The 25,913-nt window shown below is 43.2% G+C and overlaps 1 protein-coding gene across 2 annotated transcripts; it reads right to left on the minus strand.

The window, feature by feature from the left end:
- Positions 1-102: 102 nt before the first annotated feature.
- On the minus strand, positions 103-24,413 carry gipc2 (GIPC PDZ domain containing family, member 2). Of its 2 annotated transcripts, none has more exons than XM_010905548.5 (6): positions 23,761-24,413; positions 7,047-7,232; positions 3,810-3,990; positions 3,470-3,582; positions 2,674-2,755; positions 103-1,610 (listed from the first exon to the last, which is right to left on the minus strand). In XM_010905548.5, the coding sequence occupies exons 1-6, from the start codon at positions 24,031-24,033 to the stop codon at positions 1,459-1,461; spliced, it is 987 nt and encodes a 328-aa protein (XP_010903850.2). In that variant the 5' UTR covers positions 24,034-24,413; the 3' UTR covers positions 103-1,458. The 2 variants fall into 2 exon arrangements, with proteins under 2 accessions (XP_010903850.2, XP_012988856.2); XM_013133402.4 differs by lacking the exon at positions 23,761-24,413 and adding an exon at positions 9,421-10,360.
- Between the last annotated feature and the right edge of the window lie 1,500 nt (positions 24,414-25,913).

Genomic DNA, 25,913 nt, shown 5'->3' on the forward strand with positions numbered 1-25,913 from the left:
TGTCCTGTGCAGTGTTTTGCTGCTCTTCTATGAATGTGGATAGAGAAGTAGTACCAGGGCATGTTAGTGTTTGCTTCCAGAAAAGAGGACAAGACACAAGACTCTGCTATCAAATAATACATTATTTTTATTTCCATCTAACAAACATAATAAGGATCCCTTCTGGCTCATAAAACATGCTATATGACGCTGTATCTACTATTCTGAAGTCGAGCATTTATGGAAACAACATACCGTAGAAATTACTAGTCAAATGCCAAGTGTTGATTTCAATTCATGGTATAGTAGTTTCAACAGCGGAAGACATTTTGAATTGCAACTGACCAGCTTGACATCCTTTGAAGATGTCAAATTCAAATTGGATTTCTGATTGCTGGAGGAGACCGGATAGGATGTCATATAAAAACATGTCCAATATCAAATTTAACAAATAAATTAAACAAAATTAGGTATTAAGTTTAATTACAAACGAAGCAGCCTGTACAAATAAAGATGGAATGTTGAGTGTTACCTCTCATTGACAAAAAAAAAAACAGAAATCATTAAATTCTTCTGAAGCCTGTAATATGTATTTTTGTCACGTTACAGATCCAGGTTAAGCCCTTATATCTTGGGTCTGTTTCTGAACAGAGATTAAACCTAGTTCTGGAAAGAAATTGAGATAATTGGGGTAAGTCCAGGCTTAACCCGTGTTAAGGAAACCACCAGTGTTAAGGAAACCACCCGTGTTAGTTCCTGAAGGGGACAAGGAACAGCTGGTGTTAAATCAAATGTGGCTTGAGTTTTGGTCCAGATGATGTCCTTTAAATATGCCCTCAGGTATTCCAGGGGGAACCAAAGGGCTCTGGTCTAAAGTACGGCACTATAATTAGGAAATAGGGCACAAGTTGGGACACATGCTGGTGTTTATGGTCCAAGGCCTCTTTATTTGAAGGTTTCCTCCACAGTGTTGAGGATCAGCAGCTTTGCTGTTGGGGATCTGAGGTCATGAGTGTTGTAGTGTTTCTATATTAAATCACTATAATTATATTCTAAATACACGTTCTGCTGTTCAAGCTCCTCAGAAGCACGTTAAAGACAAAGATAAAAAGCCCATAAAAAAAGTTCAATGTCCCAGTGATAATCAGGACATTTTAATTGACCACAGGAATTTGGACAACAACCGTGGACATACTCTTGGGTGTCATGTGGGACGGCCCAGCCTGTAGGTTCTGTACAGAAGTGGTGTACTATATAGGAAATTGCGTGTCATTTGGGAGGCATCTATTAGAGGCAACACTACAAAAGGTGTGGCATTTTAAAACCGACCTTCCCTGTGTCCTTAGAAGCAGAGGTGTACAGTTGGCTGGGTGAGACTGCGGAGCTCAGCTAGCCTGGTACAACACCTGTTTGTGCTGCATTTGCACATGTAAAGAGATCAAGGACAAGACTAGGGAATCTGGGGAATCAGGTAAAATTTTAAAAGCGTCCTTGTTTGGCGTCTCCGATGGCGCCCCAGACGTCAAACACAAACTCATCGGGGAAGGCAAAGTCTCCAAGAGCCTCGTCCAGAGCCATGGCAAACTCATCTGGGTTCTTCTTGTCACGGCCCACCTCTACCATGGTGGCAGCTGGAGAAAGGAGGAGAGGAGGTTAGTTAGGTAGAGGAGACAGCCCACCTCCACCATGGTGGCTGGGGAGAGAGGAGGAGAGTTAACTAGAGACAGCCCACCTCCACCATGGTGGCAGCTGAGGATAGAGGAGGAGGAGAGTTAGCTAGAGGAGATATCCCAGATTTATAGAAATTCAATGAAATACATTTGTGTCTCTGTGTCTGTGTGTGTCTGTCTAGGACTGTCTGTGTCTGTCTCTGTCTGTCTGTCTAGGACTGTGTGTCTGTCTGTGTGTGTCTGTGTGTTTCCGTGGATGTGTGTGTGTGTCTGTGTGTTTCCGTGGATGTGTCTGTGTCTCTGTGTGTCTCCGTGGATGTGTGTGTGTGTGTCTGTCTCTCCATGGACATGTGTGTCTCTCCGTGGATGTGTGTGTCTGTGTGTGTCTGTGTGTGTCTGTGTCACTCTGTGGATGTGTTGTGATGGAAAACTCCAGAATCTATGCTGTGTACAAGTTTCTGTTAAAATGACTTTTATCTGAGAGGAGAAATGGATGCAATTATTGTTTCTTATATCTAAAGGAAGATGAAAAACAGATGTGCAATAAGTAACAGATAATTTATATATCTTATGTAGAGTACATTTCCATTTGTCTTTGTCAAAACAGGTCACCTTTTTTGCAGGAAGAGATTTTATCTACTAACCTTGCTATGTTAGAGGACTATATACAGTATAAAGCTCCGGAGAAAATTAAGAGACCACTGCACCTTTTTCTTTCCTTTCCAAAAAAGTTGAAAAGGAAAGTTTTGTGAGGAACAGAAGCGTTCAATTTGCAGTGGTCTCGTAATTTTAACCCTTCTGTTCCTCACTCAAAACCTTCCTTTTCGACTTTTTTGGAAAGGAAAGAAAAAGGTGCAGTGGTTTCTTAATTTTCTCCGGAGCTGTATATCTGCTATCAGAAGGAAGTGAATTCAGAGAGATCACATCACGCTCATAACTGCTTTCCCCCTGAGCTCAGAATTAAAGAATCATTGACTCAGAGACATTTCTTTCACTGGAAATATCCTGGACAGTGTTCGCTCACCCAGTTCTGTATCCCTGATGCCCATGTAACTCTCCAACAGATCATCCACCTTCTTCACTGCTATCTCCTCAAACTCTGTGGGCTGGAACAGAATAGAGCACAGTTAGCACATTCATCACAGATAGCACAATCAACACAGTTAGCACATTCATCACATGTTGGCACAATCAACACAGTTAGCACATTCATCACAGATAGCACATTCATCACAGATAGCACATTCATCACAGATAGCACATTCATCACAGATAGCACATTCATCACAGTTAGCACAATCAACACAGTTAGCACAATCAACACAGTTAGCACATTCATCACATGTTGGCACAATCAACACAGTTAGCACATTCATCACAGTTAACACAATCAACACAGTTAGCACATTCATCACAGTTAGCACATTCATCACAGTTAGCACAATCATCACAGTTAGCACAATCCACACAGTTAGCACAATCCACACAGTTAGCACAATCCACACAGTTAGCACAATCCACACAGTTAGCACAATCCACACAGTTAGCACAATCCACACAGTTAGCGTAGACCCATCCACAGCAGTGCGTTCAAAAGGAATCCTCTAAACAAGACTCCTGAGGACATCCTTACTTTGAAGCTCTCCAACTTTAGTTGACATCTTAAGGTCAGGGTCAAGGTCAGTAACAAGTTATGGGTCAAGAGTCCTCTTCATGACAGGGTAAAGACGTTTCCAAACCATCGCCCGGGGAGGCATGTGAACCAACTGGGACACATTTGGGCATTACTGGGAGGTTGGGAAGGGGACATTGAGACTCACCACTTCCTCTACAGTAGCAGTTCCCTTGGAGCGCAGCCTCAGAGTGCCTCTCCCCGTTCCGATCTTGTTCTCACTGGCAGGCTTGGCTCCCTTTGACCTTGGCTCCAGCATCTCTGCTCAGGTCAGAGGTCAAGTCATTAATGGAGCCACGGAATCTCCACATACGTGTTATTTAAGCAGGAGGACGTGACATAACATCGATAGAGGGTAAGGAAAAAGCCTGCACACCGTACAGCTGGACGTTTTGGAGGCCCCTACCCTAGTCACATAACATTAGAATGATGAGGTTTGTTATTACTGGGTTGGAGCCAAACCCTTGCACATACCCCTGTTCACTCACCAAAGGCCTTCATGGGCTCCACCAGTTTGAGGGTGAACTTGTGGTCTTTGGGGAGCTCCTTCAGCATGCGGGCTACCTCATAGTGACGGATTCCCACAATGTTCTTCCTATTGATACACTCTATATGGTCACCAACACAGATCACCTTGACGCTGTCCGCCACACTGCCTTCTTTGATACGCTGCACAGGGGAAGGAGCGGCGAGATACATATTGGAGAGATGGAGAGATGGAGAGAGAGAGAGAGAGAGAGAGAGAGAGGAAAAAGGAGTTATTTGTTAGCTTACACAGTCTGAGATTTGGCTTCCGCATTTCACCCAAACCCTCTGAGTTGGAGAGCTGAGGTGAGCTTCCATGGTGAGCTTGGTAAATATGAACCAGCAGAGACAATACAAGACAACAAAAACATTTCATTTAGAACCACAATCAGTTTCAACAAACGAATAATGATTTAATAACTTACTGATCTTATATTTCTTTAATTGGTCCCAATAAAGATTTTAAGCAAAAAAACATGCCCAAAAAAGATTTATAAAAGGCTGAAGCATTGGATTGGAAGAACTTTTAATATGTTTTTGATTAAAGAACTAGTTCTGCATTGCAGATTTACTTCAGAAGTGCCAACTCCTTGCTTGATGGGTTCTGGCTGCTGTGTGAAGACTCGACAAGAACCAGTTTCACTGAACTACAACAGTCAAAATCGATTTTATCATTCTACAGACTTCAGAAAAACACTTCCACCAGGTGAAACAGTGCCAAAAACATTAACAGAATCTCAGATAACAGAAATTGAAGAATCACCTGTGTAAAGTATGATAACAGATCACCCATTTAAAGTGATAACAGATCAACTGTTTAAAGTATGTACAAAATACACTGAGTGGCTGATTTATCAGCAACACCACCAGATTCGCCAAGATGTTCAACTCCTATGGACAACGAGTCAAGTGGAGGGGGTTTGACTTCTAAAACCGGCCGACAGACATCGGGGAAGTCCAGTACTGTTAGACTGAACGTCAGGATGGGCAGAAACAGTTGGGTCTTGGTGTGGTGGCTGGGGTCAGCCGAGGTCAGCCGGGTACATTCTGTCAGATACCCATGACAGCGTCTTTACCAAGATTGGTGTGAAAAAACTGAATATTGACAAAAGATGTCAAAGGAGAAGGACAAGAATCGTTCAAGCTAACTTGCGGCCTGGGCATGAGATCATCAAAACAAGACAACTGAGGAGTGGAAAAACATTTCCTGTAAGACAAATACCATGACTCCATGAATCATCTTGTCGGCTATCAGTTGGACTGGGCTGGTCTAATCTTTCCAGTCAGGTGCCTTATCAACACACTATAAACATCTGGTATGTTATGCTTTGAACATACAGGCCCAATTTAATTTCAGCAGGGGCTATGTCTGAATCTCTCAGAGTTCCAGAATGGGAGCTGCAAAAATTTCTGGCAGGGACAAATCCAATGAATGTCAGTACTGGTCCATTTCCTTAACGAATATCTGTAATGGACCATTTGATGATTGAATGTCAGCACTGGACCATTTGATGACTGAATGTCAGTACTGGTCCATTTCCTGATTGAATGTCAGTAGTGGACCATTTGATGATTGAATGTCAGTACCGGTCCATTTCCTGATTGAATGTCAGTACTGGTCCATTTCCTGATTGAATGTCAGTACTGGTCCATTTCCTGATTGAATGTCTGTACTGGACCATTTGATTTGATACCCTCCCTCCAATGCCATTCAGGGGGTGGAGTCACTGGCTTGTTGTTGTCTTCCTGTTGTGCCCATCGTGCAACTTGGGTTGAACTCTGCTGGCAATTCTCCTCCCTTATTTCCGGGGGGGTTGCGGTTGGTGGGTGTCCCTTTGGTTGATGCTTGGCAATGTGGGTGGATTGACTTCCTGCCTGTTGGGCCCTGTCTGGGGCCTCCCCGGGTAGGGCCACAGTGTCACCGGACCCCCCCGTCTCAGTTCCAAGGTGTTACGCTGCTATACTATTGTGCCGGGGGAGTAGGGTCAGTTCTCCTTCTCCACTGTAAATCCTTGTAGATGTATGGAATGCACCTTATACATTTTCCCTGTCTCCTGCCCTGTTTAAACTCAGGAGGACATGAGGTCTTGGCTCACAACTCTGGAGTACCAGGCTTGAAAGACTTGTTGCTGTCCCTGTCCAAAGTCCTCCTGGTTGTGTTGCAGATCAAGACGATACCTGATGATTTCAGCTGCCATTCTGCAGACCCGCCCCACCGCTAACTTTCTCTAATGAAAATTACCTAAAATATGGTCTTATACTTAAAAAACGTGTATACACAAATGTATTAATGGTCTGTAAAAATAGCCTCAGACAAATAAATAAACAGACAAGACATGGCACCATAATTTTTCTTAGAAATCTGTGTTTGCTACAACATGAAACGTCCATTTCAAACGTGGTCCTGACATCAACTGATCTGACATCAGGAATGTTTGAATGGAATGTTGGCATATTGGCACTTAATTAGAAAAAAAATCTGGAATCATTCCTATGAAACTGTCTGTCCAACAAACGTAGAGTGCAGATTATTTCTGTACACTACGTTTTAAGTTCATTGTTTTATATCAACGTCCTGGTGTGGTCTCCATACTGACTAGTGTGGCTGATATTCTAACTGATCACATATCTATTCTAGTCTTCTAATCCCAAATTCTGAAGAGATCATGGCACAATGCTCTCCAGCAACAGAAGGTGGTGTCTGTGAGTAACACGCTCACCATTCCACACTCAACAAAGGTTGTTAGTGGAAAATGTGGCTGTAGCTGGCCCAGCCACAGTAACATGATAAAGCGAGATATGACAGAAAGACTGAGACAAACAGACACATACAGACAGAGATGATGAAGACAAACAGAAACACACATAAAAAAAGGAGAGAGAAGAGAAGAGAGACATACAGACAGATGAAAAATATGTCTGAAACAGAGAGACTAAGAGAGATTAAGAGACAGACAGAGAGATTAGGAGACAGATAGAGAGACATACAGACAGAGAGACATACAGATAGAGAGACTAAGAGACAGACAGAAAGACATACAGATATAGAGACTTACAGACAGAGAGACATACAGACAGAGAGACTAAGAGACAGATAGAGAGACATACAGTCAGATAGACATACAGACAGAGAGACATACAGATAGAGAGACATACAGATAGAGATGAGGGAGAGTGAGAGCTTGTTGAATCCTCCCCACCTTGATGAAGGCGTAGCCAGCCCCGTTGTCGGTGATGGTGAGGCCGAGGGCGTCCTCCGCCTTGAAGACCTCCACCTCCTTCTTCAGACCTTTAATATGGGCAAATATAAAATCTTCCAGTCCGATCTGACCACCCAACAACTTCTCCATGTCTATCTTATGGGTGTTCAATGTACAGAACAGGATCTGGAGACACAGAGAGATTCAACATCATTTCGTTATTATATTGTATTATAAATTCTGCATCTCTACCTTAAGGGAGTTTAACATACAGATGATCTTCGTAATGGGGAAAAAACAACCACATTAATATTGGTGAGATTCATTATGAAGTGAATACTAAAGGAATAGTTAAATATTTTAGCAATTAAGCCATTCATCTATTTAAGACTCTGTGTCCAGTTAAAAGGAAGTTAGCTAACCAAAATGAAAATGTGTGTCCTCTACAGTAAGTCTCTCCAGATAACAGTGTCTGTTAAATTAGGAGTGTGTGTCCTCTACAGTAAGTCTCTCCAGATAACAGTGTCTGTTAAATTAGGAGTGTGTGTCCTTTACAGTAAGTCTCTCCAGATAGCAGTGTCTGTTAAATTAGGAGTGTGTGTCCTCTACAGTAAGTCTCTCCAGATAACATTGTCTGTTAAATTAGGAGTGTGTGTCCTCTACAGTAAGTCTCTCCAGATAACAGTGTCTGTTAAATTAGGAGTGTGTGTCCTCTACAGTAAGTCTCTCCAGATAACAGTGTCTGTTAAATTAGGAGTGTGTGTCCTCTACAGTAAGTCTCTCCAGATAACAGTGTCTGTTAAATTAGGAGTGTGTGTCCTCTACAGTAAGTCTCTCCAGATAACAGTGTCTGTTAAATTAGGAGTGTGTGTCCTCTACAGTAAGTCTCTCCAGATAACAGTGTCTGTTAAATTAGGAGTGTGTGTCCTCTACAGTAAGTCTCTCCAGATAACAGTGTCTGTTAAATTAGGAGTGTGTGTCCTCTACAGTAAGTCTCTCCAGATAACAGTGTCTGTTAAATTAGGAGTGTGTGTCCTCTACAGTAAGTCTCTCCAGATAACAGTGTCTGTTAAATTAGGAGTGTGTCCTCTACAGTAAGTCTCTCCAGATAACAGTGTCTGTTAAATTAGGAGTGTGTGTCCTCTACAGTAAGTCTCTCCAGATAACAGTGTCTGTTAAATTAGGAGTGTGTGTCCTCTACAGTAAGTCTCTCCAGATAACAGTGTCTGTTAAATTAGGAGTGTGTGTCCTCTACAGTAAGTCTCTCCAGATAACAGTGTCTGTTAAATTAGGAGTGTGTGTCCTCTACAGTAAGTCCCTCCAGATAACAGTGTCTGTTAAATTAGGAGTGTGTGTCCTCTACAGTAAGTCTCTCCAGATAACAGTGTCTGTTAAATTAGGAGTGTGTGTCCTCTACAGTAAGTCCCTCCAGATAACAGTGTCTGTTAAATTAGGAGTGTGTGTCCTCTACAGTAAGTCTCTCCAGATAACAGTGTCTGTTAAATTAGGAGTGTGTGTCCTCTACAGTAAGTCTCTCCAGATAACAGTGTCTGTTAAATTAGGAGTGTGTGTCCTCTACAGTAAGTCTCTCCAGATAACAGTGTCTGTTAAATTAGGAGTGTGTGTCCTCTACAGTAAGTCTCTCCAGATAACAGTGTCTGTTAAATTAGGAGTGTGTGTCCTCTACAGTAAGTCCCTCCAGATAACAGTGTCTGTTAAATTAGGAGTGTGTGTCCTGTCATGTCTTAGAGCCGTCAGAACAGTGACCATCCTACCAGTAATGCAGTATGGCCCTGATCCCTATTTTGGTATAGTGCACACTACGATGGAGCAAGACCCCTAGGAGTAGTGCATTACAAAGGGAACAGGGTGTGGTTGAGACCCACAGGAGTAGTGGATTACAAAGGGAATAGGGTGTGGTTGAGACCCACTGGAGTAGTGGATTACAAAGGGAACAGGGTGTGGTTGAGACCCACTGGAGTAGTGGATTACAAAGGGAATAGGGTGTGGTTGAGACCCACTGGAGTAGTGGATTACAAAGGGAATAGGACCCAAGAGAACCCATGGATAAAGTTAGGCATATTTCATCCTATCCTATTCAAATTATTGTGTTTCCTTCTCAACCTCTCATCCACCTTCAACACACAAATTGGCACTTGTTGGGCTTGTTTACATTACGCTACTTTTTTGAGACATATGGAAGAAGACTTGAGACACTACATTGTTCTGTTGTGAAAACATGCAGATATTAATGGCTCCAGACCACACCTTCCGAGGGAGCATGTAACAATTTCCATGGAGACCTTGGGAGTTTTGAAGCATGAAGATTCTGTGGGAAAGGCATTAAGTTCTACGCAGTGCAAATGCATGTCACCTGATTCTCCCACGATGGATGGTCACAGTCCTACGTGTTACGTCTCACACATCTCATCTCAACTTCATCCGCTTATCCGTATCGGGTCTCACACATGCTGGTGCAAATTCAAACGTTATGGAAATGATTATGCAAACTAAGAGATGTCTATCTAGTGTTTTATTCTCTCTAATACTGTAAACAAGCCCTTAGTAATACTCCTTTGTGTCAGTTAAAATATAATTATGAGTTTAAACATTCAGACCTTGGTGTTTTTGAGCCTGTCAGATCCATTAGTGTACTGACCCGTCTCACTGCTGGGCTGCAGAATAAAATACTCTATGGGGTCACCAGACTGACCTTTGTTACACTGCTTTGATCTTGTCTGTGTTCAACATGATGCCCTAGTAGTGCCTTTATATTACAAGGCTTTAGACCAGAGCTTATTGGGGAACGTACAGGTAATAAACACCAGATGGACCACAGCTCATTGGGGAACGTACAGGGAATAAACACCAGTTGGACCACAGCTCATTGGGGAACGTACAGGTAATAAACACCAGATGGACCACAGCTCATTGGGGAACGTACAGGGAATAAACACCAGTTGGACCACAGCTCATTGGGGCACGTACAGGTAATAAACACCAGTCGGATCACAGCTTGGTCAGGTCGGCATAGAAATGACCACTGGCTTCCTTTTTAGAACACTTTGGTTGCTTTGTGTACCAACAGGCAGTTAACACACTGGGTCACATGACACCACATCAGCTGACACTCACTGACACAACTTCCTGGTGACCAGAGTGTGAAGGAACAGGATTAGGAAAGGGGTGTGGTCGAGGTGGCAGAGAGGGAAAATGAAATACACGAGAGAGAGAGGCAAAATGAGAGGTGGAAAAGTAGAGGGAGAGCATGTCACAGAAAGAGAGAAAGAGAGTGGTGTCAGTGAAACACAGGACAGAGAGAGAGGGAGAGCGTGTCACAAAAAGAGAGAAAGAGAGGGGGTGTCAGTGAAACACAGGACAGAGAGAGAGGGAGAGCGTGTCACAAAAAGAGAGAAAGAGAGGGGGTGTCAGTGAAACACAGGACAGAGAGAGAGGGAGAGCGTGGGAGTGAGTGAACAAGACAAAGAGGGAGAGGGGAAGGGAACTGAGCTAGTGGGTGGGTGGGTGGGTGGGGGTGAGGCGGATGTTCTATCTGGTTAAGCTGCCATCTTCTACCACCACCACACGGTCAGGAAACAGTCAGTCAGAACACAGTCACCCAGGCCACAATCAGTCAGTACAGTCAGTCAGGATACAAATCAGTCAGGACACAATCAGTCAGGACACAGTCAGTCAGGACACAGTCAGTCAGAACACAGTCACCCAGGCCACAATCAGTCAGTACAGTCAGTCAGGATACAAATCAGTCAGGACACAATCAGTCAGGACACAGTCAGTCAGGACACAGTCAGTCAGGACACAGTCACCCAGGCCACAATCAGTCAGTACAGTCAGTCAGGATACAAATCAGTCAGGACACAATCAGTCAGGACACAGTCAGTCAGGACACAGTCAATCAGGACACAGTCACCCAGGCCACAATCAGTCAGTACAGTCAGTCAGGATACAAATCAGTCAGGACACAATCAGTCAGGACACAGTCAGTCAGGACACAGTCAGTCAGGACACAGTCACCCAGGCCACAATCAGTCAGTACAGTCAGTCAGGATACAAATCAGTCAGGACACAATCAGTCAGGACACAGTCAGTCAGGACACAGTCAATCAGGACACAGTCACCCAGGCCACAATCAGTCAGTACAGTCAGTCAGGATACAAATCAGTCAGGACACAATCAGTCAGGACACAGTCAGTCAGGACACAGTCAATCAGGACACAGTCACCCAGGCCACAATCAGTCAGTACAGTCAGTCAGGATACAAATCAGTCAGGACACATTCAGTCAGGACACAGTCAGTCAGGACAGTCAGTCAGGACACAGTCAGTCAGGAAACAGTGAGTCAGGATACAAATCAGTCCACATAGATAAAAGTACAGACAATAATGCCAAATAACTTTTTGCACTACTTGACACTACTTTTGATTTCACTCAACATGTGAAAGAGCGTACACACACTCAAGGCCGTATTCTAGATCTGGTTATCTCTAAAGGTCTGGATATTTCCTCTGTCATGGTTAAAGACTTGGCCCTGTCTGATCATTTCTGTCTTTTTTGAATCACCCCGAATGTTCCAGTAAACTCTTCTGTTACTTTCTGAGTCTTTCTGTTAAGAAAATGTACATTAATGAGAGGACCAATGCTCAGTTTATGGAAGCAATAGCTATATCTCCAACAATAAGTGCTGAGTCAGCTGATAATTTTAATGCCAAAATATTGAATGTCATGGTAAAGAAAAAGGTAAAGAAAACTATGAGCAAACAGAAAACACCATGGAGAACCACCATGATGGTAAGAACCCTGTAAAGAGAATGTAGGAAAGCAGAACATAAATGGAGGAAAAGTAAACTTCAAATCCACTATGACATCTATAAACAAAGCCTTGGTAGCTTCAACAATGAGTAACGCAGGGCCAGACAGCAACATTTATCGGAAATGATTAACGAGAAAATCAACAATACCCGCACTATATTTGTCATGGTTGACAACCTTACAAACCCAATAAAGCAGATAACATCAGAACTCATGTCCACTGTGAAATGTAATGAATTTGAGTGTTTCATTAGTGAAAAAATTATTAGACGGAACTTCAGAACTACACACCACGACCACCAAGACATAACTTTGTTATTATGTCACATTTTAATACAATTGATAAAAAAAAAGAAACGGTTCGACATCTCAAAGCTTCCACTTGCTGTCTCGACACACTGCCATCAGACTTTACTTTTTTTTTTTCAACTCAATAACAACGGACCTACAGCAAATAGTTAATAGCTCTCTGCAATCAGGCATTTTCCCAACATCTCTAAAAACAGCTGCCATTAAGCCCCTATTAAAAAAGAGAACACTGGATGCATCTATAATGAACAACTATAGAACTGTATCAAATCTCCCTTTTATAGCCAAGATCATTGAGAAGGTTGTCTTCAATCAACTCAGCAATTTTGTGACCTCAAACGGTCTCTGAGACAAATAACAGTCAGGCTCTGACCTCACAACAGTACTGAAATGGCCCTAATTAAAGTTTGAAATGATATACGGCTGAATACTGATTCTGATAAAATAATAGTTCTGATTCTATTAGCAGCATTTTACACTGTAGATCATGGAACACTCATAGACAGGCTGGAAAATTGAGTAGGACCCTCCAGGACAGTCCTTGATTGGTTCAGATCTTATCTAGATGGCCGGAGTTACTTTGTCACCATTGATAATCATGAATCTGATAGGGTGGCTATGGCATATGAAGTTCCACAGGGATCAGTTCTCGGATCGCTTCTGTTCAATCTCTATATGCTACCTCTGGGCCATATTCTACAGAACAACAATAACTACCACAACTATGCCCATGATACTCTAATATATATGGCTCTCGAACCGTGTGACAACAGCTCAATAGACTCTCTGTGTCACTGTATAGACCACTTAATAAATGCCTGGATGAACCAAGATTGTCTACAATTAAACCAAGATAAAACTGAGATTATTGTGTTTGGCAACAAAAATAAAAGAACAAGTATTAGTAAAGAGCTGGATTCTCGGGCCCTTACAACCAGGGATCAAGTGCGTAATCTTGGTGTTCTGATAGACTTAGACCTCACATTTAACAGTCATATTAAACCGGTCACCAAAACAGCATTCTATCATCTAAAAGACCAAGAGAAGCTCATCCATGCTTTAATCTCTAGTAGGGTTGACTACTGTAATGGCCTCTTAACTGGACTGTAAAACAGCTGCAGCTTATTCAGAATGTTAGGACCAAGAGAACAGAGCACATCACTCCAGATCTTAAATCTTTGCACTGGCTTCCAGTCAGTTACAGAATAGATTTCAAAGAGGTGCTTTTAGGTTATAAATCTCTAAATGGTTTAGGACCCGAATACATTTCTGATATGTTTGCAGAATATAAACTGAGCAGGGCTCTTAGATCCATGAACACAGGCCAGCTAATAGAGCCCAGAGTCCAAACTAAACATGGAGAAGCTGCGTTTAGCACTTATGCTGTACACAACTGGAATAAACTACCAGAAGATCTTAGATGTGCCCCAAACGTATCCATTTAAAAATCCAGGTTAAAAACACTTCTCTTCTCAAGTGCCTATGAATGAGCACGTAAACTTAACCACACTGTTTAGCCTTATAGCTTCCTATGTTTTTATCCCATTTTTTATCTTTATATGTTTTCTTATTGTATTTTTTCTTATTATGTTTTCATTTGCTTTGATGTTATCATTTGAGTATTTGTTTTTATGTTATTGTACTTTCATATATTTTGCTTTGTGAAGCACAGTGAATTGCTTCGATGTATGAATTGTGCTATATAAATAAACCTGCCAGACCATTACCCAGAAGGCCGTGGGAGGGAGGAGTGGTGCATACACTTCCTACACAGTTACTTACCAAAGCTTTCCAATGACATCAAAACCTTCATGCTCTCTCCCTCTCATGTCATGTCTGTTTGTCCATCTCTCCTTCTCTCTCTCCCTCTCCCTTTCTCAGACACTCCAGCTAACATCTTCACCATCCTGATTCTCCTTATCACAAAGAGACATTCAACTCCTCCATTTACTCCTCCTACATCCTCCTCTCTTTCAGGCTTGAGCAAATGAGGGGTGTTAAAACAGAAGGACACAGAAGTGTTTAAACGTGATACTCTCGCAGGTCAGTCTGTAGATCTCCATTTCGAAACCAGCCTGAAACACCAGTCTTGTAATTTTGACAGCTGCTCTCTCATTCCACTGCTCATAAGAAAGCAGTATGCACGTTAATGTGCGAGGTCAGAACGGTCCGTGCTAGGCTAAAATAACATAAACTACATGTGACCTAATCTAAATCACAAGTACAAAAGCAACACAAGCCAGTTCTCGGGTCTGGCTAACAGGATGGTAACGTGATAACCTGGTCTCATGTCTTCTATAACGATAAAGTGTGTATGGGGAAACTGTTTTGAATTGCTTTGTACTGTCCACATGCTAAACGCGCAAAAGATGTGCTTCCTTCCTGATTTAGGCTGCTGGAACAGGTGCGTCGCGCTCAGGAAACCAGCGTGGTGCTATTGAGATATGCAGAAATGTACTCGAGTGCTTATTTCACGAAGTTTCGTGAGATGTAAAGGCGTTTGGCCAGCGCTGGTTTGTGAATTTATACCATAATAAAAAAAACATTTCGGGAATCAAGTGTAGGCCTATGTGTATATTGCTGGGATGTCAACGGAGTTGTTAGGTAAATTTTACTCATCCAACACGCGGTTATCTCGGTAATGGAGCTCATTGACCCGGATAATCACTGCCACCTGAAATTCCAATACAGTCACACCCCTAACAACAACCATTAAAAGCTGTAGGCCAAAGGAAACCAAACTGATGACTGTTAAATTTGTGTTACACATTTACTACAAAATAACTTCGTTGTTTCAAGTAGAAAACTGGAATTTATTCCAATAGCTAAACTAGAGAAGTACCTTGAAACCTGACCTCGGGACATGCTAAGTTTACCTGCCCAGCCAAGCAGAAGACCGATCGGAAATTCAGGTGATCATTGAATAACTGTCTGACTCGGCAAGTATGACAAGGAAAACCTGTTCTGGTCCATGTAGATCAAATTCCCAACGGAGAATACTGCCTGTCAGCACTGTTTATCATTGACCTAGATTAACTGGGTGAGGACCCGGGTGTGTGTGAGTCTGTGCGTGTGTGGGTGTGTAAGTAGGTTTTACTGTAGTAGCCGGGAATGCTATAAAATCGTTTGGAATCGCTGGATATTGTGGCTCCTCCCACATTGTGGTTTTCAATAGACTTGTAGATAGTCATTTACACAAGTGAAATGCTTGCGTTTCTTTAGGAAATTCACAAGTTTTATCGCAATTATCATATGTTAATGCTAATGGACGAAATAAATAGATAGGATAAATATTCTTAATGGGAATACATTTATGGGCCCTAAAACTTCCACAAAATTATAGTAATACACGTGTATGTGTGATCCAGGTCTATACACATGTACTAATATAGTACTACTATATTGCTACTACTCGTGAAGTTCAAATATCTTCACTATTATAGTAAACCATGGCAAATCACGACTAGTGAGTTCATTTTTGCCAGCCCTCACTTACATCAATTGCTTTTCTGGGCTTGGAGTTCAGTTTAGGGTTATACTGGGATTCAGTGGTTAAGATTAGTGGTTAAGGTTAGGGGTTAGAAAGGATCAAATGTTAACAGATATCAATTGTGATCCCAAAATAGTGCTCACAAGAATAGTAAAACTAGCGCTTGTGTGTGTGTGGGTGAGATTGTGTCCTTCACCTAAAATGCCCCCCCCCAATTGTTTTCATCACTTGCTCAAAAGTATTTCTTTGTAATTTTGTATTTAGTTTCTAAGCAGATACAACTATGCATATAAAGCACAGTTGGGACATTTAGTTCTATCTGATGTCTCAATAGCTCTGCCATCCTACCGGGGACCAGTTTGGAAAAGTAAAGCCACTTAATACTAGTCATGGTGGTATTGTGCAGCAGTAATTTGGTCCATAAAAAGGATAAACGATATAAAGGAGGTGGGAAACATTGTTCATGCATCAGTAATAATCTATAAATGTATGATAACATACATAAAATATATATGACATGTTTTTAATGAGTGAACGAGAAAGCTAATCCAGCCTAAATGTAGCTGTTTAGCTACAGTGGGGAGAACAAGTATTTGATACACTGCCGATTTTGCAGGTTTTCCCACTTACAAAGCATGTAGCTGGCTATCATTTTTCTCATAGATACTCTTCAACTGTGAGTGACAGAATCTAAAACAAAAATTCAGAAAATCACATTGTCATCTCTCATCTCATCTTCATCCGTTTATCCGAATCGGGTCGCGGGGGCAGCAGCTCCAGCAGGGGACCCCAAACTTCCCTTTCCTGAGCCACATTTGCCAGCTCTGACTGGGGGATCCCGAGGCGTTCCCAGGCCAGTGTCGAAATATAATCTCTCCACCTGGTCCTGGGCCTACCCCGATGTCTCCTCCCAGCTGGACGTGCCTGGAACATCTCCCTAGACGTCCTGGGGGCATCCTTACCAGATGCCCGAACCACCTCAACTGGCTCCTTTCGACGCAAAGGAGCAGCGGCTCTACTCCGAGTTCCTCACGGATGGCTGAGCTTCTCACCCTATCCCTAAGGGAGAAGCCAGCCACCCTTCTGAGAAAACCCATTTCAGCCGCTTGTGCTAATCCTCATCCAAACCGCTTCGCAAAAGGGACCTCCTCACCCCATACTCCCGCAGCACTTCCCACAGTATCTCCCGGGGGACCCGGTCATACGCCTTCTCCAGATCCACAAAACACATGTAGACTGGATGGGCATATTCCCAGGACCCCTCCAGGATCCTTGCAAGAGTAAAGAGCTGGTCGGTTGTTCTGCGACCAGGATGGAATCTGCATTGTTCCTCTTCAATCTGAGGTTCGACTATCTGCCGAACCCTCCTTTCCAGTACCTTTGAGTAGACTTTCCCAGGGAGGCTGAGAAGTGTGATACCCCTGTAATTGGCACACACCATCTGGTCCCCCTTTTTGAACAGGGGAACCACCACCCCGGTCCGCCACTCCTTAGGCACTTTCCCCGACTCCCACGCAATGTTGAAGAGGCGTTTCATCCAAGACATCCCCTCCACACCCAAAGCTTTCAACATTTCGGGACGGATCCCGTCAATCCCCGGAGCTTTGCCACTGTGGAGTTGTTTGACTACCTCAGTGACTTCTGCCATGGAGATTGACAGCCTCCAGCTCTGCCTCCACTAAAGAGGGTGTGTTAGTGGGACTTAGGAGTTCCTCAAAGTGTTCCTTCCATCGCCCAATTACCTCCTCAGTTGAGGTCAACAGTGTCCCATCCTTACTGTACACAGCTTGGATAGTTCCCCGTTTTCCCCTCCTGAGGTGGCGGACGGTTTTCCAGAAACACCTTGGTGCCGACCGAAAGTCCTTCTCCATGGCTTCCCCAAACTCCTCCCACACCCGCTGTTTTGCCCCATTCACAGCAGAGGTCGCAGCCCTTCGGGTCTGTCGGTACACTGCAACCGTCTCCGGAGTCCTCCGGGATAATATATCCCGGAAGGCCTCCTTCTTCAGTCAGACGGCTTCCCTGACCACCGGTGTCCACCAGGGTGTTCAAGGGTTACCGCCCCTTGATGCACCTAAGACCTTTAGACCACAGCTCCCCGCCGCAGCTTCGGCAATGGAGGTTTTGAACATCGACCACTCAGGTTCAATGCCCCCAACCTCCACAGGGATGCCAGAAAAGCTCCGCCAGAGGTGTGAGTTGAAGATCTTTCGGACAGGGGCCTCCTCCAGACGTTCCCAGTTCACCCACACTACCCATTTGGGTTTTCCCAGTCTGTCCAGAGTCTTCCCCCACCCCCTGACCCAACTCACCACCAGATGGTGATCGGTTGACAGCTCTGCCCCTCTCTTTACCCGAGTGTCCAAAACATGCGGTCTCAGGTCCGATGACACGATCACAAAATCAATCATCCACCTTCGGCCTAGGGTGCTCTGGTACCACGTACACTTATGAGCATCCTTATGTTCGAACATGGTGTTCGTTATAGATAATCCATGACTTGCACAGAACTCTAACAACAAACGACCACTCGAGTTAAGATCAGGGAGGCCGTTCCTCCCTATCACACCTCTCCAGGTGTCTCCATCATTGCCCACATGTGCGTTGAAGTCCCCCAGCAGAATTATGGAGTCCCCTACTGGAGCCCCATACAGGACTCTATTCAGGGTCTCCAAGAACACCAAATACTCTGAACTGCTGTTTGAGGCATATGCACAAACAACAGTCAGAGATCCCCCCCCCACAACCCGTAGGCGTAGGGAGGCGACCCTCTCATCCACTGGGGTAAACTCCAACATAGCGGCACTCAGCCGGGGGCTTGTGAGTATCCCAAACCCTGCCCGGCGCCTCTCACCCTGGGCAACTCCAGAGAAGAATAAAGTCCATCCCCTATCCAGGAGTACGGTTCCAGAACCGAGACTGTGAGTGGATGTAAGCCCCTCCAGATCTAACTGATAGCGCTCCACCTCCCTCACAAGTTCCGGCTCCTTACCCCACAGAGAGGTGACGTTCCACGTCCCCAGAGCCAGCCTTTGCCGCCCGGGTCTGGTCCGTCGAGGCCCCTGGCCTTCACTGCCACCCATATGGCAGCGCACCCGAGCCCAGCGGTTCCTCCCATGAGTGGTGGGCCGATAGGATGGAGAGGGGGTGATTTTTGATAATCACATTGTACGATTTTTAAATAATTAATTTGCATTTTATTGCCACATAAACAAAATCTGCAGTAGTCTGATTTGCTCCACAAACAACATTGTCAAAATATTGCAGAAACCCCCGGCACGTAAAAGCACGTTTGCAATCGTGAACACCCGCCTAGAAATAAGATTTACCCATGCGATCGTAACCCGCTTCCCAACACGCCTTTTCTTCTCAAATGTCGTGGTAAATTCCATATAATGCTTTATCTTGAAAGCAGCGCCATTTTACAGCTATCTAACAAATAGTTTCCTAATCTATGAAACTATTCCTGTGTACGCAGATGACATTATGCTTGTCCACTGAGGTGCGCAATTCATATTTTGGTTCAAATAATGATGTTTTTATAACATTAAATAATAAACTCAAACATACAATGTGTCATAATTATTTCGCGCACCTATTCTTTTTCAATTGAAGTAATCCAAAAGTAATCATAATCTTTTTCCAAAGTATCTGTAATCCGATTACAGTATTGACTACAGTTACTGTTTTTTTAACTTGTAATCCGTTACTCCCCAACTCTGTTTGTATTGTAGATTGTTTTAAAAAGGTCCCAGGTAAGATGGCTGTCTAATTGCTCCATTCTGATTTACAGGGGCTTTATGACAACAGCCCATCTACTGTTATCTATGGCTGCAACAGTATCTCTTCAACATGTTCCTTCCTGTCTGTGACATCACACACCAACCTCGCAGCAGCCAATGGAAACACACCATCTCAACCCTTGTTTACATCTCAACCTCCTGTGACAGCGCTGTTGTGACCATGGCAACCCTTCTATCCCCTCAGTTGGTAAACAACCAACTTATACAACTGAATCCCTTTCACTGTAATCATTCCGGGCCGACATAGAAACACATGCTGAGAAGGGACATTTTACTCCTTATCTTAGATAAAACAAAGAGCCATACATGAAATCTCTAAGTGTCTGTATATCTATTTAAACCCATCTGAACACCTGTCTATCTACCTATCTGTCTGTCTACCTGTCTGTCTGTCAATCTGAATGTCTAGATGTCTTTTTGAATAACTATGTCTGACTCTTTTTAATAACATCTAAATACCTGTCTGTCTGTTCAAACGTTCAAACGGAGCAGTACATTTTACTGATGTCTGTACAGACTTGTTGGGTTCTCTGGAAAGGCACACACTTAAACATACTGGCATTTGGGCCTAAGGCAGTATCTTCCCGGACCTGGAAAGTAATGACTTTTGAACAAATCTTACACAGCACGGACCACAACACTCTTTAAAATGGATCTAGAATTAGAAGTTGACATCTAAATGTTGAGGTCTACTGGCTTCAGTACAGAGCAGATTATCTGGACACCCTTCAGGTGTGGTCATGTATCACAAATCCACGAGGGGTCTTACTGCAATAAAATAACTCTCACCAAAGCCATTAGAACTGTAAAAATGTAATCAAACTCTTTATGTCATATACCCCAGATTTTAGCCAATCAACATTGGAGGCTCAAACCACAACCAGTTTATAATCTAATAAACAGGGTGGTTTGAATCCAGAAAGCTGATTGGCTGATAGCTATGTTTTATGTAAGCAGGGGTGTGGTATATGGCCAATACACCAAGGCTAAGAGCTGTTCTTAGGCACAACGTACCGCAAAGTAGATGGACACCGATCTTTGCCATGGTATATTGGCAATATTTATTGCAAACCAGTTATCAATGCTTAAAAACCAATGCAATTAAAGCAGTAAGACGTAATGTGATGTCATACCTGTGTTATACATACTCGTGCACCACACTTATCAGCCAATCAGCATTCAGGATTCAAATCACCCAGATTATGAGAAACAGTATACCAAGGGTATGATATCCCATCACTTTTTACTACTCTAATAACATTGGTTACCAGTTATAAGCGCTAAAAAGGCATCTTGTGATGCATTACCAATATACCATGACATAGCACAGCTCATAGCCGTGATATATTGGCCATATACCACACCACACTCCCAAGTGCCTTACTGCATACATAACTCCCTGTCATATACAGCCATAACTCCCTGTCATATACAGCCATATCTCCCTGTCATAATCATAGTCAGATTCAGACTTATCCCAAGGCTTCTACACTTGAGCCAATATGGTGGTCTGGTCACCAATCCAAAGAAGGCATGGCAGTTGGAGTATTCAAACTGTAACCAAATTATTTGGTGAGTACAAAATTAAATGGAAATACCAATGTCCTAGTTAACTAGCAGTACAACTAGGTGTTCAGATACCACAGTCCTGGTTAACTAGTAATAAACAACTAGGTGTTCAGATACCACAGTCCTGGTTAACTAGTAATAAACAACTAGGTGTTCAGAAACCACAGTCCTGGTTAACTAGTAATAAACAACTAGGTGTTCAGAAACCACAGTCCTAGTTAACTAGTAATAAACAACTAGGTGTTCAGATACCACAGTCCTGGTTAACTAGTAATAAACAACTAGGTGTTCAGATACCACAGTCCTAGTTAACTAGTAATAAACAACTAGGTGTTCAGATACCACAGTCCTGGTTAACTAGTAATAAACAACTAGGTGTTCAGATACCACAGTCCTAGTTAACTAGTAATAAACAACTAGGTGTTCAGATACCACAGTCCTAGTTAACTAGTAATAAACAACAAGGTGTTCAGGTACAACAGTCCTAGGTGTTCAGATACCACAGTCCTAGTTAACTAATAGTACAACTAGGTGTTCAGATACCACAGTCCTAGTTAACTAATAGTACAACTAGGTGGTCAGATATCACAGGTGGACAAACATGTCTCAGGTCAAGCTGCCTGCCAGTCATACCAGTCCTGTAATAAGAAACCAGCTGTAGACTTTGACCTTCTGCCACGCCTGTGACAAGCGTTCCAACAGACTCCATGTGAAATCATCCTCAGCCTGATGACGCAGAGCTCAAAGGGGGAACTATCACTCTCGCCCCATCTCCAACACGGGCTCCCCTGCCTTGGCCTGGTCTATTTCAGGACGTTGGTCTGGCAACAGCCCTTACTCTACCTGTCTCACCAAATGACATATTACCTTTCTGCCAAGTTTACACAAGGAAAGTATGGCTTGTTACAGTGAGGGATCTGTGAGGTCTATCTGTGTGTGTGTGACAGGTTTTTATCAGGGTGGTTTAAAGGGCTGTGCCCATGGAACAGGACGTGAGGGACTTCCTCTAGAGATAGCAACTACCAGAAAACCCTGAATTCCCCCTTATTTCATGATGCCACACTTTTTCCTGTTTCAGTAGATTGACATACAGTACAGAACAATAAGGTTCATGTTTCAGAACACTAAGGTTCATGTTTCAGAACACAAAGGTCCATGTTTCAGAACACTAAGATTAATGTTTCAGAACAATAAGGTCCATGTTTCAGAACACTAAGGTCCATGTTTCAGAACACTAAGTTTCATGTTTCAGAACACTACGATTAATGTTTCAGAACACAAAGGTCCATGTTTCAGAACACTAAGATTAATGTTTCAGAACAATAAGGTCCATGTTTCAGAACCCAAAGGTCCATGTTTCAGAACACTAAGATTAATGTTTCAGAACAATAAGGTCCATGTTTCAGAACACTAAGGTCTACGTTTCAGAACAATAAGGCCCATATTTCAGAACACTAAGGTTCATGTTTCAGCAAACTACGGTCTGTGTTTTAGCACACATAAAAACACTGGGGAAAATGGCCCAATCTCTGTTCAGAACAGGCCACATGACAGAAGACCTCATGCTTGTGTCATGATGTTTCTTTCTCATATTGTAGTTCGTTTATCTGTCTGGTTGGACTGGTTTCTAAGAGTTTCTTTCTTCTCTCAGAAGGTTCGCTCTCTTGGTCTGTCTCTGTCTCAGTCTCACTCTGTCTTCCTCTGTCTCCTCTCTGCCTCTCATAGTCTCTCTCTTTCTTTGCCTCTTTTTGTGACTATGTGATTATCTACACAATAGTTGATGGGGTGTGTGTCTGTGTGTTTGTGCGATCATGGCACCAGCTTAAACGTGTCCCTGTGTGATAGCAGAAGCAGGCAGGCCAGCCTATCTGGTCCAGCTGAGACAAAAGACAGACCTGTCACTCACAGACTCCATTAACAAAGACACAGCACAAAGACTTTGGCTGTCTTGCAAATGCCCACCTATTCCCTATATAGTGCACTCCTTTTGATGAAGGCTAATAAGGAATAGGGTCCCTTGTGAAAGGGAATAGGGTACCATGTGGAACGTGTGCCCTGGTAGCCCTGCCTGGCCTGGTTATTCCCAAGATGAGGGCCACAGGGCTGTGAACAGGGCCATGTTGTTTACTTAGACTTGGCGTTTCTTTTCCCTGAGTTTGGATAAGGGCACAGTTTGCACAAGTGTCTGTGTGGAAGAGAACTTCGGTGTCAGTCTGTTGAGAATGCAATGTAACATTGTAAACTGAGCTCAAAGAGTTATTCACTTTCCGCTTCAAAGACACTGAGGACCGATGTAATCACAGCTGCCCGTCCTGTGCACGCCTATAGGAACACAGTTAATGTGGCCTAGTTATTTTTCTTTTAAGGGATTTATTTACGTCTATTTGTATATGTATTTATTCACTTTGAATATGAATTAGTAATTCAAAGACTTGCCTGATAAATAATATTTCATTTATTTTCCTATTTGCAATCGCCTTCGCCCAATGCCACAGAAACTTGTTATTGAACAGGCTACCTGTGAAATCAGGTGAGGTCTGTTGTAGCCTGCATTATACAACTTGGCGCTTATCCTCACTTCACTAAATGGGAAATTACACCTCCTTTGCACCGCGTACAAACTTAATTTTCTCAGACAGCTTTGGTGTGGCATTCGGATAAAACATTTTTTAAATTGTTTTATCTGTTTGTCTAGAACTACAAAAATTCATACCTCTGGGGGACTTAAATCGAATGTATCGGCTATTTTCCCGTAGAGTTCTTTGACGTTTGTAAATCCCTCGATCCTTCCCGTGGGGCTGCCGTGGGCTAGCTGCGTGTGGAACACTAGTTTGGGCCGCAGGTTGGCAGGTGGAGGCGGGAGTCCCGCTCCGTTCACCGTCGACTTAACAGAACTTCCACCTGCGTGTCCACCGATCTCTTCATTCTCCACCAGATTCGAGCTTTCCCTTGACTTGTTTTTCTTTTTCCTTAGTCCCAAAGGCATTGTAACGTTGCGTCAAAAAAAAATCTGTCGGTTGATATGTTGGTCTGTCCGTCCGGCTAGAACATCGGAGTGGTTTTGCTCAACCTACCTGTCGCACAAATCTTACTTCCTTCCGTCTTTACCTCGAAACCCTGCCCGCACGCAGCTGACAACCCCTTTTCCAGGTTCGACCTTGTTCTTCGACAGTGTGACTCGTCAACCCAACCCTGGAGCAGCAAATGAAACGGTGGTAGTATTCAACAGGTAGGTGGTGAACGTGCAATTTCGTCCTCGTTCCCGGGCAATTGTAGATGATTAAACTCAGTCTAGCGGCTACTGGCCGGTCCTAGGTGAACAATAGCGTGTCTGTTTAAACGCTTTGCGGGAACGCAGGCGCAATGGTGGTAGGACTCATGGAGATGGACGAATGATATGCGACCAATCCAGACCCATACACCTGTCGTTGACTCTGGTCGCTGTCCCAGTTTTGACAAAATAACTAATTCCATACCATTTTGCCAACACATTTTGTTATTTTTGAAGTCTACTTACAATTGTTACGGCTACTTCTTTCGGTGTGTGTTTATATAAGCGCATGTATTTATAGGCATAGAGAATATAATGTCATCTAAAGAAAATATGTTTTCTGTTATATTATTTGAATTAAAAAATTGTTTAAAATAATACAACAGAGACATACAAACATATGTATTGTTGCAACAACTGAAAGTTAATTAAAAAAAAACTTTTCGTTTTGGAAATGTAATCATATATATGGCTTTAAATGACAGAGTTACGGCTATATATGAGTTATATAAGCAATTATGCACGAGAGGGTTTGGTATATGGCCAATATGCCGCTTATGGGCTGGTCTTAGGCACAACGCAATGTTGAGGGCCTGGACACAACGCTTAGCCATTGTATACTGGCAACAGTGGCGTCGTTAGCCCTAGGCGTCCTGGGCTATAGCCACGGATCTTTTATGAATAGCCACGGATCTATTAATCTATAATTCCAATCGTGCATTATGACAATGTAGACTTGTAGGCCGCTAGCGTGTACATCAACATTTTCCGCATGTACAGTCAAAACCCTGTACTTTCTGTCCCGGGCGGGGCGGGGGGGTGGTCTAAGCCCGAATGAATTGTGATCCTAGCGACGCCTCTGACTGGCAATATATCACAAACCCCCAAGATGCTTTACTGCTCTTACAAACCGGTTACAAAATCAAATTGAACACTAAGTGATGTGATGTCATACCCATGGCAAACAGCCTTATACATCACGGCTATTAGACAATCAGCATTCAGAATTCAAACCCGGTTTATGAGGCTATATATTAAATAGTGAAGGACAGTGTTTCACAAAAACCTGTTACTTAAACAGCATATAATTGCATTCTAATGGTGCTGTTAACTTATTGGTCAGTTTTCCTTTAGGGTCAACATACATGTTTGCCTATTAAATTATACATCCCAATGTAATTACATCTGAATGCCGTGGTGGTTGTCATTTCCTCTTTGAGCCAACAGACTAGAGATAATTTTTTTCCGGGCTTGTATGAATATACCTCGTAACTGCAATCAAAACATCAGTGAATAGATTTAGGGTTAGGGTTATGTCGTGACCACATCCATAAACTACATCAAGGAGATCCGCCCAGAAGAGGCCTCCCTGATATCACAATTTCACTACTATTGACCACACTCTTTAGGAAACGGCCTGCTCTATCTGGGGAACGCACAGCCATTTTGGGCTCCTGCCCAGTTCACAGGACCTCATACTGGGAGTGGTTCTGTTGTTGAGTCATGTGGCGCCCCCTGGTGGAACAGTGATGGATAGCCCCAGTGCTAATTCACATTGTTTTGTTGGTAACACTCAGTCAGGTGTAGCAGCTGTG

Source organism: Esox lucius, chromosome 3 (assembly GCF_011004845.1).
Source record: "Esox lucius isolate fEsoLuc1 chromosome 3, fEsoLuc1.pri, whole genome shotgun sequence".
In the NCBI taxonomy this organism is placed as follows: domain Eukaryota; kingdom Metazoa; phylum Chordata; class Actinopteri; order Esociformes; family Esocidae; genus Esox; species Esox lucius.